The sequence below is a fragment of the Tiliqua scincoides genome, chromosome 4 (assembly GCF_035046505.1).
Source record: "Tiliqua scincoides isolate rTilSci1 chromosome 4, rTilSci1.hap2, whole genome shotgun sequence".
NCBI classification, from domain to species: domain Eukaryota; kingdom Metazoa; phylum Chordata; class Lepidosauria; order Squamata; family Scincidae; genus Tiliqua; species Tiliqua scincoides.
Window position 1 is genome coordinate 80279457 of NC_089824.1, and position 15295 is coordinate 80294751.

Consider the following 15295-nt stretch of genomic DNA (forward strand, 5'->3'; position numbering starts at 1 on the left):
AAGATGCTGCTTTAGCTAAATGAGCACAAAGAAATAGGCTCAAGACTGATACTTTGCTCATTGGGACATTTGCGAAGGTCTGTGATACACTGTAGAGGCTGCTGCCAAGGATGGTTGCTAATAACCTGTATTTTAACTGGTATCAGAAACTATCCTTTCTGCCCAACATTGCGTATATGCAACAGGGACCAATGTGCATACCTATGGCCCAGGCAAAAATGGGTTAATTTATTTATTCTATATACCACTCTTTCAAAAAAAGTTCACAGAAGCTGTCTGCATAAATAGACAAATGTTTCCATTTGCAGGGCTTGCAGCCTAAAAGATGCAGAAGAAACACCAGCAAATGGCCTCTAGCAAAGATGCTCTGCCAAGTAAATAGAGACAGTTGCTTTCTTCCTGCTAAATATAAGAGGTGTACCACTTGACAAAGGGCCTCTTTTGCTCTGTTAGCAAAGTTATTTGTAAGCTTCCATGAGAGCCCTCTGGGCAGTGAGGTGGTATTGATTTTTAACTTCTCCATCAATTAGTCTTTAGTTTTAAAGACTGCCATTTCAAAGGGTGCAGTCCCCTATAAGATCACATCCTCTGTAATGGCTGCTAACTCTGGAAAGTTAGAGAGATTTGTGGAAATTGACACCTTTTCATTTTATAATTCTAGACCTGCAATGCAATGGCTGATTTTTTCTTTAGTGTGAATGGCTGTGAGTTAAGTCAGCTGTGAGTGAAAAATAAAGTCAGCAAAGAATATTTTGGGAATTAGAAGCTTACACTCCATGGATCCAAAATGGACATACCCAGTACCAGGCACCGACATTTCTCAATCCCCTGGCTTAGGTCATCAGGTTGTTGTTTTCATCATACTGCAGAGTCCTTCCAAAAGACTGAGAGTTCTTTGCTGCTGCTAGACATCTAGTTTTCACAGTGTGAATCTTTACTGCTGAATCCTGTTGACTAACACGAAACCCGCAGAGCCTGAGACAAGAAACCATGTGGGCCTTGTGCAGCTGCCAACTTTATTCATCCTGCAGCCTCTTATTTGACGCACTCCATCTATTTACACATTTAAAAGAAATTGGGTCCCCATAGATGCAGAGATACATTGAAAGAAAACAAGTGACGACCATGCTAGAGTAACAAAATGGAGGGAAGTACCAAGACCCAAACCTATTTTTCTGATGATTTCTAGAGAATATTGGAGAATGGCAGTTGTACCACATTTATTATAATATGGCCTGTGCTTTGTTTGTGGAAGCAATGAAGTAAGTAAAGTTGACTGTTCAGCATCTGGCTTGTGATACATTTCTTCTGTGACCCTTGAGCCTGAAAAATAAGTCATTTTTTGTTCCTGAATCAATATCTTAATTTTATCTTGGATGTCTCATGTTTATTTTATTTTTCCCGTTTGTTTCCTGTTCCACTTCAAAGGAATTCAGGATAGCTTACATCGCGCCCCCCCATCTTATCCGTATGACAAAACCCTGAAGTTGGTTAGGCTGCGAGATGGTTATAAGCCTAAAGTCACCCAATGCTGCAGTGTGTACGAAAATGGAAAACAAAGGTTGGTGAACATCTTTTAACCTGTTGTTGCTTTCTCTCTTGCAGGCACTTGTGTATGAGTACTTTATCAGTGCTAACACTGAAGCAACACCACTGGCTATCTTTCGCCGTCAACAGGGGCCCTTCTTTTGCACCAGCACCTCAGAAGCAGGAGCAGAGTCACAATTTTGAAAGGTCAGTTGAGATCAGTTTTGAAAGGTCAGTTGAGATCAGTTTCTCATCCCAGCATCTTCTTTCTGTCCTAAAGAAAGTGATCATGTCACACTTTCCTTCTGTTGCTGTTTTTCACTCTGCTATGATCAAAGCAGGAGGGGCTACTACAGCATTTATCAAACTTTTTCCTACCACAACCCACTTCCTCAGCCATGGCGATCTCATTGTGCCCCAGAATGCCTTACGGCTTCTGGGTTGTTCCGTAGAACGCAAGGCATTCTGGGGTGTGATGTGGCCAACTAAGTGGGTCGTGCACCAGTGCTACCTGGAAGCTGCAAGGCATACTGGGGCGTGACATAGCCCAGAATGCCTTGTCGCTTCTGGGTAGTAGCACCCCTGCAACCTACCTAAAATTAGATCACAACCCACAGTTTGAGAACTGGGCTACTGAATAGCCACTCACCTGGTCACCTGTGCTTAGTCTGCTTTGGGTAATAAGCGGAAGGCAAGCTTTTGTGTATTTGGGCAAAGTTGTTTTTGTCTCCCAAAATGTTTACTGTCAAGGATGCCACAAATGTGTTTGCTAGGATGCCACAGATTATTAATAGAAGCAAGCTTGTAGAACTTACTTATAGCTTTGGAAACATTTTGAGAAACTGGAAAGCAAAAATTTCCTTGCATGTTGCAAGCGAACTGACAGAAGCAAGAATTGAGTCCTTCTCTCTCATGCTTCCCCTTCTTATTTGCTATATTGAGCTGGCCCTTCCTCCAAAGTAATTGCTCCTTAAGGAGAGCCTTCTGCTTTTGAAGCCTGCCAACCAGCTGAAAGTGTTAAATCTCTTTCTCTGGCCTAATTAGTGCAGAGTTGGTGCTCTTAACACTATTGCTGGATAAAGGGGTGGGGTGGGGGAGTCTGACAGAACAATGGGTTGCTTTGTTCTGCAGCCCTCAGGTTGCTCTGGTCCTGTGTGTACTGGATGTATTGTTTTTCTTCCTACCTCTTCCAAAGGGAGAGTTTTCGTGCAGGGTGACTGAACAAATGAGAGTACAATGTCATGGTTTTATCCAAGTATCTCTGGCTGGTGGGGCAGGTCCACAGCATTTGGTGTTTTGTGCAGGAGCTTCTTGATGACAAGTGCAATGGCAAAAGGGGAAACTGGCTCTTTTGGTTTTGTCATTTGTGGAGGAAAATATACATTAAACATCAATGTACACATTTTTTTTAAGATCAAAGTTGATAGTTTTGCTGAAGGAGCCAGTGGGGGTGAGGAGTGGTAGCAAATATTGCAAGAGTTGGTTTTTCAGCATTCAGTGTAACTGCACTTTTCTATCCTAAAGAAGGAAATAGATTTAGCAAATGTCTTCCTGTTGAGACTGAATGGGAAGCAACAAGCTTTTGTTTCAATGGTTGGGATTTTTTTTTGTATTGCTTTTGTTTAAAGGCCTCTGTCTCATCTTTAGGATTTTTTTACTTTTGGCTGCCGACTCTGGTGTTTCTTCATGGCTGGCCTTTGTCAAAAACCAATTGGTCTTTTTTGCTGCCTGCAGCTCCTTATGTCTGTGACAGCTTTCCAGTCCTGTAGCTCTTGCTTGCCCTGTTCCTTAGAGTCCCATGATCAAAATGGAAGAACTGAAGCATTTCTGTGAACCATATGCTCTGATAATACTTCTCTTTATACCCTTGGTCTAAATAACCCCATTTTTACACAGTATAGCTGGCGATTTCTCTGTCGCTTTCTTCAGAAGTACGTGAATGTCCTGGGAACTTGCTGCTTGAGGGCAAAGGTCAGTTTCCTCAGGGAAGCATTTCATGAGAATATAACGGTAAATGCAGAGTTTCTTCTGCATTGTTAGCTGTCCATCTATATTTAAAGTGACTGAGTAGGTGTGAAAGCTGAGAACTGAGGGTCACTGGGTATGTGGTTTTCACATTGATGCTTAAGGTCTCCAGAAGATGCTGAGAATTCTGAAGGTTAGATGGTTTATCCTCCATTATTGCTGGTGACACTTTTGCTGAGGCTTTACATTAGGTTTTAAAAATGTGTGCTTATGAAAAATATTTTGCATAATTTTTTCTTGCAAGAAATATTTTGCCTTTGTAGCATTCACACACTTCTGCCAGCCAGTGTAGGCAACAATGAGCTAAGTGCACCAGTGTTCTGACTTTTTCTAAGACGGTTTCAAGTAGACCTTTTTGACAATCCATGTGGTTGATGAGTTCTTAAGTTGTGGACCAGAGGTAGCTTTAAAAGAGAGAGAGAGAGAGAGAGAGATCTTGCTGAGTGGCATTTTTTCGGCCTTATTAGCCATTCTGAAGCCTGCAGAAGCTGCAGGCAGATGCACACAGCCTTTGCAGTCTTCAGAAAGCCCTGCAGAGGCGACTGGAGGTCGCCTTCAGAGGGTTTAGGTTGGGCCAAATCTGGCTCAGTGCAGGTCCGGAGGATATAAAATCCACGGATAAATAGGCTCAACCTGTATTTGTGTTCTTGTAATTTATCTCTCCCTCCCCCTGCCTGGTCCCCAGAGATACCCATACCTAGACCTTCTGCAGCATTCTTAAGATGAGTTCTGGCACTCTTGACAGTAGGGCAGGTGAGTGATGTCTCTCTCTTTGAGAAGTGATTGAGTGAAAGTAGCTATACAAGGTTGGGAGAAGAAAATACCATACGTGCTTACTTCAGTTTTTCAGTTGCTAGTTTGACAAACCATAGTAGCAATTACAATCTCTAAGTATTAATGTATTGAAGGATTTACAATTAGGGCCCAATTTTAAGCCAGAGCAGTGCCAGCAGCTGGTGTGCTTCCCTGGCAGCTGCCGTCGTGTGAGTGCCATAAGGCACTTCACCACTGGTGGTGAGGATGCTGCACTGGTGGTGAGGCCAGCACCAAGAAGAGTCTGCTGCTGAATCCAGTGTCCCCTTCCGAGCTGCTCTGCCTGACACAGGCTTCCTCTGTTCTGCACCTACTAAGTAGTGGGTGCAGATCTGAGGAGACCCATTGCTGCCAGCGGTTGACATGGGGTAAGGGAACATTTGTTCCTCCTGAGGAGCCTCTCTCTGGTGGCTGGTCTGGCCCTGCAGGATACAGTGGCGGCCCTTTCAGCGCTGCTGTTCCTTGTGGCAGTGGTGGACCATAGGATTGGCCAGTCAGTCACTGAGTGGATGAGCTTCCACTAAGACTCATTTTTAGGAGAAGCTTTAGGACATCTTTTGTTACTTTAACTTTGTCTAGCTACAAAATGCCACGTAGAAGAGATTTTGTGTTTTAGATTTTGTGCCTATCCTTTGTGCTTCTTTGTTTGGTAACTGAATTTGTATGAAATCCTTTTAACCCTGCTGTTGAACATATATCCTAATTTTTTCCCTCTTTACCACCTATTGCTAGCAGGTGCTGCTAAAGGAAAACCTTTGGATCTAGATGGTAGAAGGCTTACTGCATTAACGCAGGAGAACCGCAAGCAAAGAAGGGCAACCTCACTGGACAGTGTCAACGAAAGAAAATGAAGGTAATTAACTGAGCCAGAATCTTGAGTGTAATGTTTGCAGACACAAACACTATTTGGGGAGATCCTTCCTTTGTTTAAGAATGCTTAGACACTCAGTTTCCTAATCAAGGGGGGTATCTCTCCCTGGGTAGAATGTTTGTCTCAGCAGACAAATGCTGAATCTGGGGGTGGGAATCCAGAATGTGTTGGCCCAGGGATTGTGCTTAATGACACATTACTACTGGCATTTTGAACCTTCATGTACTGTACACGGGAAGAATACCTAACAGGGTTGTCCTTATGTACTTACCATGGATTGCAGATTATGCAAAATACCAGACAAAACTTATCCTTTAATGTAAATGGCCGTGTATGAAGGTCCTGTTTTCATAGTTTCGTTTTTGTTGTCATGCCTTAGGGCTGGACTTGAAAACATGCATCCTAAGACTAAGTCCTGTGAAACTCAGTGGGACTTATTTCTGAGAGATCATTCATAAGACCATTGTGTAACTGTGTTTCATTTTAAGGTGTCTTGAAATACTACTGGTTTTTTTAAAAAACCAGCCCTAATTCATAGAGATGTTCATAACTGAAACCTAATTGAGATGTTAGTATAGTAGTTTGCCTCTAAAAACAGGCTCTCTGCAGTCAGAGTTCATTATCATGATTGTGATGTGTGTGACTCGTTTTTGATGTGGATTGACCAGATTGTGTGATGCCCCTGTATCATTGGCATGTAGGGAAGTTATGGCAAAGGTATGGAGATTCTGCAACCCAACTGAGCTGTATGAATCTGATTAACTACACATGTAGAGCCCTGATTTTGTTGAAGTAGGGTTTGGTGGCAATTACATTACCATGGTAATGTTTGGACTGGACTGGAATAAGAGTACAAAATGCCCACCTTATTCCTTTTATCCCCCAGTAGCGGATGTGTGGTGAGACACAAAGCTTATATTGCTTCCATGACCGTATTATTGAACATGTCTGACTCTTTCCCTCAGTAAATGTGCACAGAATTGTTTTGTTAACAATTCCAGAGAATGAACTTGGAAGCTTAAGCAGTTGAACATCAGCATCAGGGTTACTAGACAGTTCAGAAGGCACGGATTTGTCCTCCATTCACATCATAATGGCAGCCATCATGAGCCCAGGGAAGATAGCTGAAAATGGCACAGTGGCATCTCAGAACGTCAAATCCCCATCAAAACCCCTTCCAAATCGGATTGGCAGGAGGAATCAGGTAAGGAATTAACATTTTGCTACAGGGGAGTGCCATTTTACATAAAACATTTGTGCGCACGAGAACATTTGCTGGAAAATGCATCATGAACTGATGGTTCAGCTGATTTAAATGCTGCTATTTTTGCAGAATTAGGGGGCAGTTCACACAGGCCTTTTCACTTATATGTGAGCAGTCCTATAGAGAGATGTATTGTGTGAACTAGTGGTGAATGAATGTTATTAGCAGCTATCCCATGGTTTGTAAACATTATTCACAGCAGCTGGAAAAAGTGTGGCTATGGAAGTCAAAATAGCCACCAGTATTTTGTTTCTGCAGCTAATCTTGTGATTCTTTTATGCCCATGTGTTCCATTCCCTTTATCATCCTCCAGTGCTTCCTCTGCTATGGGGTTTCCAAAGCAGAAGGGGAAGCCTGCAGTACTTCTGCCTTCTGGACTTTGTCTCCAGGGTTTAATGCTGGGAGTCAGGATATTCTGTGGATTGATAGGGAAAGGGAGACCTATCACAGATAAGTGACTGGTTCCATTGAAGGAAGGAAGGCTCTTCGAAATCTTCCCATCTTTCCAACTTGAAAAGAAATATCATTGAGTACCCCATTAGTTGTTTGATTTTCTCTGTAAACCGCTTTGTGAACTTTCCGTTGAAAAGCGGTATATAAATACTGTTAATAATAATACCTCCCTCTCATTAGCAGGTACTAACAAGATGTAGTCTACCAAGATCTCTTCTATGCTATAGTCAGCTGTTCAGAAGTTGTGATCCTTTCTCAGATTCTTTGGATGGAGGAATGAAATTTTCAAGTATAACTCCAGCCATTTTTGTTAGCCTTACAAGTGACTAACAGATTTGCCACTATTCTTTAAAACTTATTTCCAGTGTGAGAACCAGAAACAATTTCTTAATACCAGCCTAAAGAAAAGTTCTGGAGAACAAAATAGCTAAAGTGCCGTTTTGTCAGGTTTTTGTTTGTCTTAATAAGAGTGATCTTCTGTGTTTAGACTTTTTATACTTTTGTTTTTAAGTGGACCAGCATGGTTGCCTATGATCTCTGAATGTCTTTCTAGTTAAATATTGATGGATCCTGCAATTTTTAGTGTTTTAAGATTCAGCAGTAGGACTAAAGTTCCCTAATAGCTGTGCATGTTTAGCAGGGCACACATTTCTTACCAGTGACCTAAGCACTGGGCATAGCTAACATTGGTTAACTAAATGTTTTAGACCATGGAAGGTCAGATCATAGTATTGTGTAGCATTAGGACATGCAAACTACTGTTTTCATCTGGTTAGTGACTTCTCAGTTTGCTTGTTTTTAGGCAGGACAAAATTGCCTTGCTCAGCTCAGCTGGCTGGGTGAAGAAGGCCTGTCTTATTGGGAAAGCATGGCAATGGTTGGGTGGGTATTCACTTCATGTGGTATCTTACAGCCACTGACCTCTTTAACACCACTGGGCATTGGATCGAGAAAGTAAATATGATGTGATTAAGAGAGAGACTTGTGCTAAGAATTAATTAGGATGGGGTGTTTAGTTTAATTGCTGACCCTATGATATGTAAGGCATGTAAACTGGCAGCTTAGGGTGTGTGTGTGTGTGTGTGTGTGTGAGAGAGAGAGAGAGAGACTTATCTGCATGGCGGATATGTAGACACAACATTATTGTTAAGCAGTCGGCACTTGTTTCATTGAAATAGAGGCATTTATAAGCGTATTCAGATTTTAAACTTGCTTAGAAAATCTCTGGCAGGAGAAGCTGATGAATATTTTTATAGCCTTGCTGTGTGAAAATCTGACCACCCAATCTTACTTTGGTAAGCTAACTGTGGTTCTTATGGTTCTTTTGCTCTTAATGGTTCTTATGCAAATAGAGTCCATGTTCACAGGCATTTCTGAAGAGAGATCAGATATTTTGGGGTGCTCCTAAAGTAAAAGCTTGCAGTGATTCCTCACTGGCATGCTATGAAAAGTTAACTCTGTGCTATCTACCTCCTGACAGTGTTCAGGAACCAAGCAGCAGACAGACACAGATCCTTTATACTTCTACCTGCGGTGGCACTGTAGGAAAGTTCTTGCCTGTCTGCTGCCCAGTTTCTGGGTAGCTTTCCTAGCTGTGTACCCAGTGGGGGGCTTCCTGGTTCACAGTGGGCAGTAGAGGCAAAAGCATCAGCTGCCCTCTTTTTCTCCAGTGGTGTTAGAGGGCAGAACATCTGGGAATTGTTAAAATGACTGCAAGGGAAGAAGATGGTCTGCTGTTGCTCTGCTACACTCTCTTGGGAGTGTCATGCAGTGGTGAGGGATATGAATCCTTATTGCCCCAGGGGTATCTGGGCACAGGTGTAGACCGTTGGGTAGTCATGTTCCATTGGGAAGGCATGTTCTCCACCATTTGTGGAGCCAGTCCTGCCTCGGAGTAGCAAATATGGGGGGGGGGAAAGAACAGGAACAGCAAAAGTGGGCTGTTTCCTGTATGACTGCCTAGTACTCTTTCTGGAAGACATTTGATGGTCTGCTGCTCTTGGGGACGAAATGCTGAACCTTCTGATGTTGCTATTGGGAGGTGTTCTGTGTCTCTATTCTTCTAACCGTATGACAGTGTCACCTTTTTTAAACTTCATGGTTTTGAAACTTCCTGTATGTGTGACCTTTTCATTAGTCTACTTCAAATCAGTATGCCACCAGCTGCTGTAATTTTTTGTTCCTTTATTAAGAAGACATGACGTGAGTTTTGGTATATGTTTCTGGCCAGAGAGGATTGCCCAAAATAGGGAGCAGGGTGAGACCGCAGGCCATCTCAGCACTGACTGGCAGGAATTTTTCTCTGCTAACCTGGGGATGCCAAGGATTGAACTTGAGACCTTCTTCTTGCAAAGCAGTCATCTTCTAAACTACTGACCCCTCCCTGTGCTCTCTTCTTCTCTCTCTCCCCCCCCCCCCATTAATCCATTTCTCTAAAGTCAGGGCTCATTTAGCTGTTAATGAAAGAGGGAAGTGAAGTAACCTAATACAGAACTCCAAAAGAGTTTTGTCACCAGTAGGGATATGCCAGGTCACTTTAATAAAGTCATCGTACTTATCAAATTAGCTGCTAATTTTGTCCCAACTCGGGGAAGTACAGTTCCATCAGCAGTTGGTGTAGTGCTATGCTTTCAAGGTGCTCCAGCTGAACTGCTTTTGTAGAAGTTGCTTTAAACCTTTTGCGCATGGGCTGGTCAAGCAGAATCCTTTTCCTTAGCTTTTACTCTGTTTGGTTCACTGCTGTTAGGGTATGCAACCCAGACCCTCATTGAGTGCTAGTGAGAAATTTTTTTTTTGGGGGGGGTGCCTTTTGAGTTAATGTTAAATCCAAAGGTTCATACTAATGAATGGGGCTGAGCTGCATTGTGTAGCTTTTTTTCCTCCTCCTCGTTTTTCAAGGTGACAAGCGCTTATTTGTTAATTTTCAGATTTCAAAGGGATGAGAGTGTAGAAAGCAAGGCTTCCAAACAATTAATGGCATTGTATGTAGAGGGAAAGATAGTCTTCCTTCAGCAGGGAAAGAGCAGTCTGATTTCACAGGAAAGCTGTGGGGATTAAATGTCAAAATGGTCAGCACAGCTGCAAGGATTTTTCTTCCAGTATGTTTGTGTTCTGGGCTCTGAGGCAACGTTTCAACAGGGCTCTGGCAAAATTAGAGCTGGAGGTTAGTATTTAGAATAACCAGATATGAGAGGTCCTTGGGAAGAACTTTGTGTGTAGGATGTATGGGGTATGATTGGGCTGCTGGTGGCCAAAGCAAGCAAGGAAGCTCGCATATGTGGTACACACTCATTCTCTTTGTAAGAGACACAATGCTTTGATTGCCAGATGTTGGGAGGATTAACAGGTGACAGATGCCTACATCCTATCCTCCTGAATTCCCCTGAAATATCTCCTGTGATGGACACAGTAGAATGATTCATATGGTATTTATGATATCCCATTGACCAGATCCATGTGCTGGTGACATGTGCACTCATGGTATGATGTGTGTGCTCACAACATTTGCGTGTCCTGGCCCCTGCCTTAGCATCCCCTACTTTCCTTATAAAATCTCCCCAATTGTGTGGGTGGTTTGTCTGAACTGCTGCCCTACACGTGCTGCTAAACTTTTTAGTAGCACATTCAGGGGAGTGGTTCAGATGACCTGTTCTCTCCCATTAGGGACCTTTGCAGAGAAAGCATGGGGAGAAGCCAGGACATGCACATGCCATCAGCACACGCATCTCTTGAATGGGATAAGTATCCATCAGAACTAGCCCAATGCTGAGCTAATCTATTGCTTAACCTATTCTGACCCATCGCTCGGATTGTTGTTCTCCCCCCAGAGATGTACTTACATTTGCTGTCACTGTATAAGGGGTGTCAGCTTTTCAGTGGTGTAGTGGTTTGGGAGTTGGGCTTAGATCTGGAAGATCTAGGTTCAAGTCTCTGTTCAGCCATGAAGCTTCCTGGGTGACCTTGGGCCAGTCACTCTCTCTCAGCCTCACCTTCCTCACAGGGTTGTTGTGAGAACAAAAGGAGGGGAGGAACCATGTACACTACTCTGAGCTCCTTGAAGGAAGGGTGGTATAAAAATGTGGATAAATAAAATTTCTGGCATGTACTGGGAGACTTGCCCCAATCTCTTTGAAACGTGAATGGTTAATGTGTTGCCTCTGCTGCCTTGCTGCAGTGAGGGGTTTCTGTGAGTGTGAGGAGAAAAAAGCATTCAGAAACAGCTAAGCACTGTTACAGTCTTTGGGCGCAATAAGTTCTGGGAGTGGGGTTGTTTTCAAGTCCTTTGAAGTTTTGGCATTCTGTGTATTTCCTTCTGTTTCTTGAAAAGGATCTAATAACTGATGAGCAGTTCTGATGAAATGAGGAATTGTTTGGTTCTCTTTGTATAGTAAACTATTACAGAATCTCAAGGATGGAAGGCAGAGAGCCTTTCTGGGTAAGGGAGAGAACTAGTTAAAAACCTGAATTTGGAGCACTTCATGCAGCACTGCGGATATACAGGTGTCTTTGCCGGTGCAAATTTGTGAAAGGGATGCATGCACTTAAGAGCATTTGGGGGCATGTGTTAGTCACATGCTGATAGTCATGACAAATGCTTGCATTTTGTACTGTATAGTTTCCCCTCCATCACTCTTCATCTATATTTGGTGCAGTGCAGAAAATATGAAGGAGCTCATTCAGAGAAACGGTGTTTCTAACCTTAGTTTGCCCCAGTTGCCTATTCAAAAGGAATATTATTATTATTATTATTATTATTATTATTATTATTAACAGTATTTATATACCGCTTTTCAACTAAAAGTTCACAAAGCGGTTTACAGAGAAATCAAATAACTAAATGGCTCCCTGTCCCAAAAGGGCTCGCAATCTAAAAAGATGCAAATGAATACCAGCAGACAGCCACTAAAATAGACAGTGCTGGGGTGAGGTGGACCAGTTACTCCCCCCCTGCTAAAAAAAGGAGCACCCACTTGAAAAAGTGCCTCTTACCCAATTAGCAGGGGTTAACCCAATTAGCAGGGGTTCTTCATAGGGATATTTATGCAGGGTTATACCCTATTCTGATTTAGGGTAACACAAAGAAAGGGAGGGAGAGAATGATCAGCAAAACAGAATAACTGTCAAATTAAAACTTCATTGTCACTTCCTCCCTGCCCCCTTTGCTGATGGGCAGCGCAACCCTGAGCTGCCTGGAGTGTGGGGCCTGCTGCCGCGCCAAAAATGGCTGTTGCAGCATTCTGAGTATAACCGGGCAGCAGCTGCCAGCTCATCAGGAAAAGGGGATGTTCGTCCCCTTCCCCTGGGTAAGGGAAGTAGCCCCACAATGGGGCAACTTGATTCTGTGGCAACCCTTGGGTCACCATAGAATTAAGAGCCTCTGTTTCAGGCGGTGGACCCGACACAGAGGCTCAGAATCTGATGGAGCAGAGCTCCACTGTCCCATTTCCCCCCAGCATGCCTCCTCCGCGCCCCCTTCTGCCCCCCAACCCAGAACGCCTCCACTCACCTCTCTGTCCCCCCTGCAGAGCACCGGTGATCCACCAGCACTAGCCTAGAGCTGGTCAGCACTGAGCACTGTGAACATGCTTTACGGCACTTCTGCTACACTCACCACTGGCAGAGCACAAGCAGTGCGAGCTCAAGATTGGGCTCTCAAGCAGGGAAAGGATTGCAACTTCGCAAGTTTTATTAAAATTTAGGAGGCTTCCATCCATACTCAGTAAGGATCGGGTGTGAGTCCTTTAACCTCAGGGTTAGGCTGTGTATCTTGAACAGCCCAAACACATCTTGAATGCTTAAAGGTGCTCAGGCTTTCCCCTGGGTAACTCTGCAATAGAATTAGGAGACGAAAGACACAATCCTATTCTGCACTGGAACAGGCAACCGAGAAGCTTGCCCTGTAAAAGGTTAGGAGCCAGAATCAGCTCAGTCAGAGGCAAGGAAAACTTTTCCCCTGGCCCCTATGGGTCCGTTGGCACAGAGGCTTGTGTCAGCCTCTGCAGGCAGGTGCGCCTCTGCACGCCGGCCTTGCCAACACCCAAGGAGGCGCAAACATGCTTTAAGGCATGTTTGCAACTGTCCTTGCACTGGCCCATGTGCAGCTCAGGATTGCGTTGCACGGGCACTATCCTATCTTCACCTCCATTGATGTAGCTGTGTCAAAAAAGCACACGTCAAATTTGGGTGGCGGCGACAGGGACAGAACCTGAGGCAAAATGGGAGGCAAGTATAAAACATTTATACTTACCTCTCCATAAGTCCAGGTACCACCTATGGGTCTCCTTGGACTTATGCCGCCACTTTGGAAGCATGTGTTCATGGAGAAAAAAGGGGTGGGGAACTTCCTGACAGGTTCTGTTTGGATCCACCTCCCTGCCCCATTCCTCCCCCCTCCACACCTAGCTAATGCCCCCAATTCTCTCATTCCCTGCCCACCTCCACCGCTGACTTATTAGGCACAGCAGGATCCAGCAGGATTTTCAGTGCTGCTGCCTCTTGTCACTTCCGTAATTGTAATGCTCCCCTTCCCCAGCAGCCCAATCCTGTTCAGGATTGGCTGTGAATCCCAGAAGGTGGGTGTGCACGCATGTGTATATGCCGTATAAATGATCAAGTACTTGAAGTATACCAATAAGGTGCAATAAAGAACCACCTTTTTCTGTGGAATCGTGAGTTAATTGAAACAAGTGGGCAAAGAGAAGGCTATTTAACTTTGTTCCAGCCAAGAGTTCCATTCTGTCCTTGGTTTGAAAGGCTGGTGTCTGACTCAGTGTCTCAAGGGCATGCTTAAAAAAAAAAAAAAAGGAAAAGCACACACAGAGGATGTTTTTCTCTTACATGAGAATAAATTCTTTGGATTTCTGATTGCAGGACGTGTTATGAATGTATCAGTCATGTCCATATCTGGACTCTGTATTTGGCTACTGAAACCATTCTTTTATCCGTCAGTACCATTCCTACATTTCTTCCTTTGTCCCACCCCAGAAAAGAGCACAAACTCATTGAGCTTTTCTTGCAGTGTTCAACAAAGAATGAGTCTGCCTAGGCTTCCAAGGAAAAACTTAGGATGTCCAGGAAGTGGGGCTGATTTTCAAGTGGTTGTGGTTCATTACATTTGAAGAAGAGAACTGGCATGGGAGATGGCTGGGTGTTGGTTGCTTTATTGTGGTGCAGATGTTATGCAGAGCCTACACTTACCTGAAGGGGACTACTTGTTCTCATTAAGCATCCTATTTTGATGCTTTTTTGGAAGATTTCTACTGTTGGCATGAGTATCTTGGTCAAACTGTAGTTGAAGATGTTGCAGACTGGCCATCTTTTCTCTCCATGCCATGTTGTAATTTTAGCTATCTTCCCTCACCCTGATTGCTTGCCCTGGCCCTAATGTCCAGTGTGCTTAGCATTTTCTTCTCTCTGAAGCTTTGAAAGTGTGCCCAGGACTTCTGGGAATCTCAAAACTTCTTGGAAGATTGGGAATGATATGATGGACGAGCATCTCTGAGAGTTGGTATCTCTCCCATTACTGACCTTTGCCTGTAATACATAGCTGCAGAAAGTGTTGGGTGTATTCTGGAGCCACACTTGTGTGCATGGGACAACAGTTGGCACCCTTTATGAACAAAATTCCCTTCCGCCAAGGTGGGGGAACTCTCCAGTACCTTTAGCAATGTGCAATGTTTCTTCAGCAGATGATGAGGTTCAAAAACAGTTCTATGTACAGAGGAAACTTGAAGAACATTACCTATCTCACTTATCCTCAAAATCCCATGATAAATTTATGTCCCCATTTCACAGCTAAATACCTTCAAGTGTATTGGTACTTGTCCAGATTCTGCCCAGTGAACCCCCAAGACAGAGCTAGAATTTGAACAGTCTAACATCTCACTCTATTTTCCCCTCCTTGAATTGCACTGATTCTGATTCAGATTTCAGACTTCTTTTTATGCCTCTTTGAGATGCCGGAATAATTGTGTATGTTTGTTGTGCTTTTTGTATGATATCTGTGTGAATGTCAGAGATGTAAAATTTTACAATTCAAAGTAGTGTTGATTTGTGTGAATAGTGTTGATTTGCCTTTAAAAAAAATAGCATGCACCGTGAACTGTTGTTGTATTTTTAACTTTTTGTTTGTTTTTAAAAAGGAATCAAAAGATGACAAGTCTTCCTATACCTGCCCTTTGTGTGAAAAAATTTGCACTTCCCAGCATCAGCTGACTATGCATATTCGTCAGGTAATCTAATCATTTCTATGCTCTCATTGAGCATGTTTTTATTCATCTGTATTAAAATGTTTGTATTCCGCCTTCCATTGTTGCAAGGCACCAAGGTGGTGAACAACTTAA

The 15295-nt window shown here is 43.4% G+C and overlaps 1 protein-coding gene across 4 annotated transcripts in view; it reads left to right on the forward strand.

The window, feature by feature from the left end:
- Positions 1 to 15295, forward strand: part of RREB1 (ras responsive element binding protein 1) — a 141756-nt gene that overhangs the window by 64989 nt on the left and 61472 nt on the right. For 3 of the 4 annotated variants that reach the window (XM_066624351.1, XM_066624354.1, XM_066624353.1), the window contains exons 3-6: positions 1606 to 1734; positions 5101 to 5218; positions 6238 to 6440; positions 15095 to 15184. In XM_066624351.1, coding sequence (XP_066480448.1) covers positions 6330 to 6440; positions 15095 to 15184 — 201 coding nt within the window. In that variant the 5' untranslated portion in view covers positions 1606 to 1734; positions 5101 to 5218; positions 6238 to 6329. Of the gene's footprint in view, positions 1 to 1605; positions 1735 to 5097; positions 5219 to 6237; positions 6441 to 15094; positions 15185 to 15295 lie in introns of all 4 variants that reach the window. The other variant, XM_066624352.1, reaches the window with a different exon arrangement.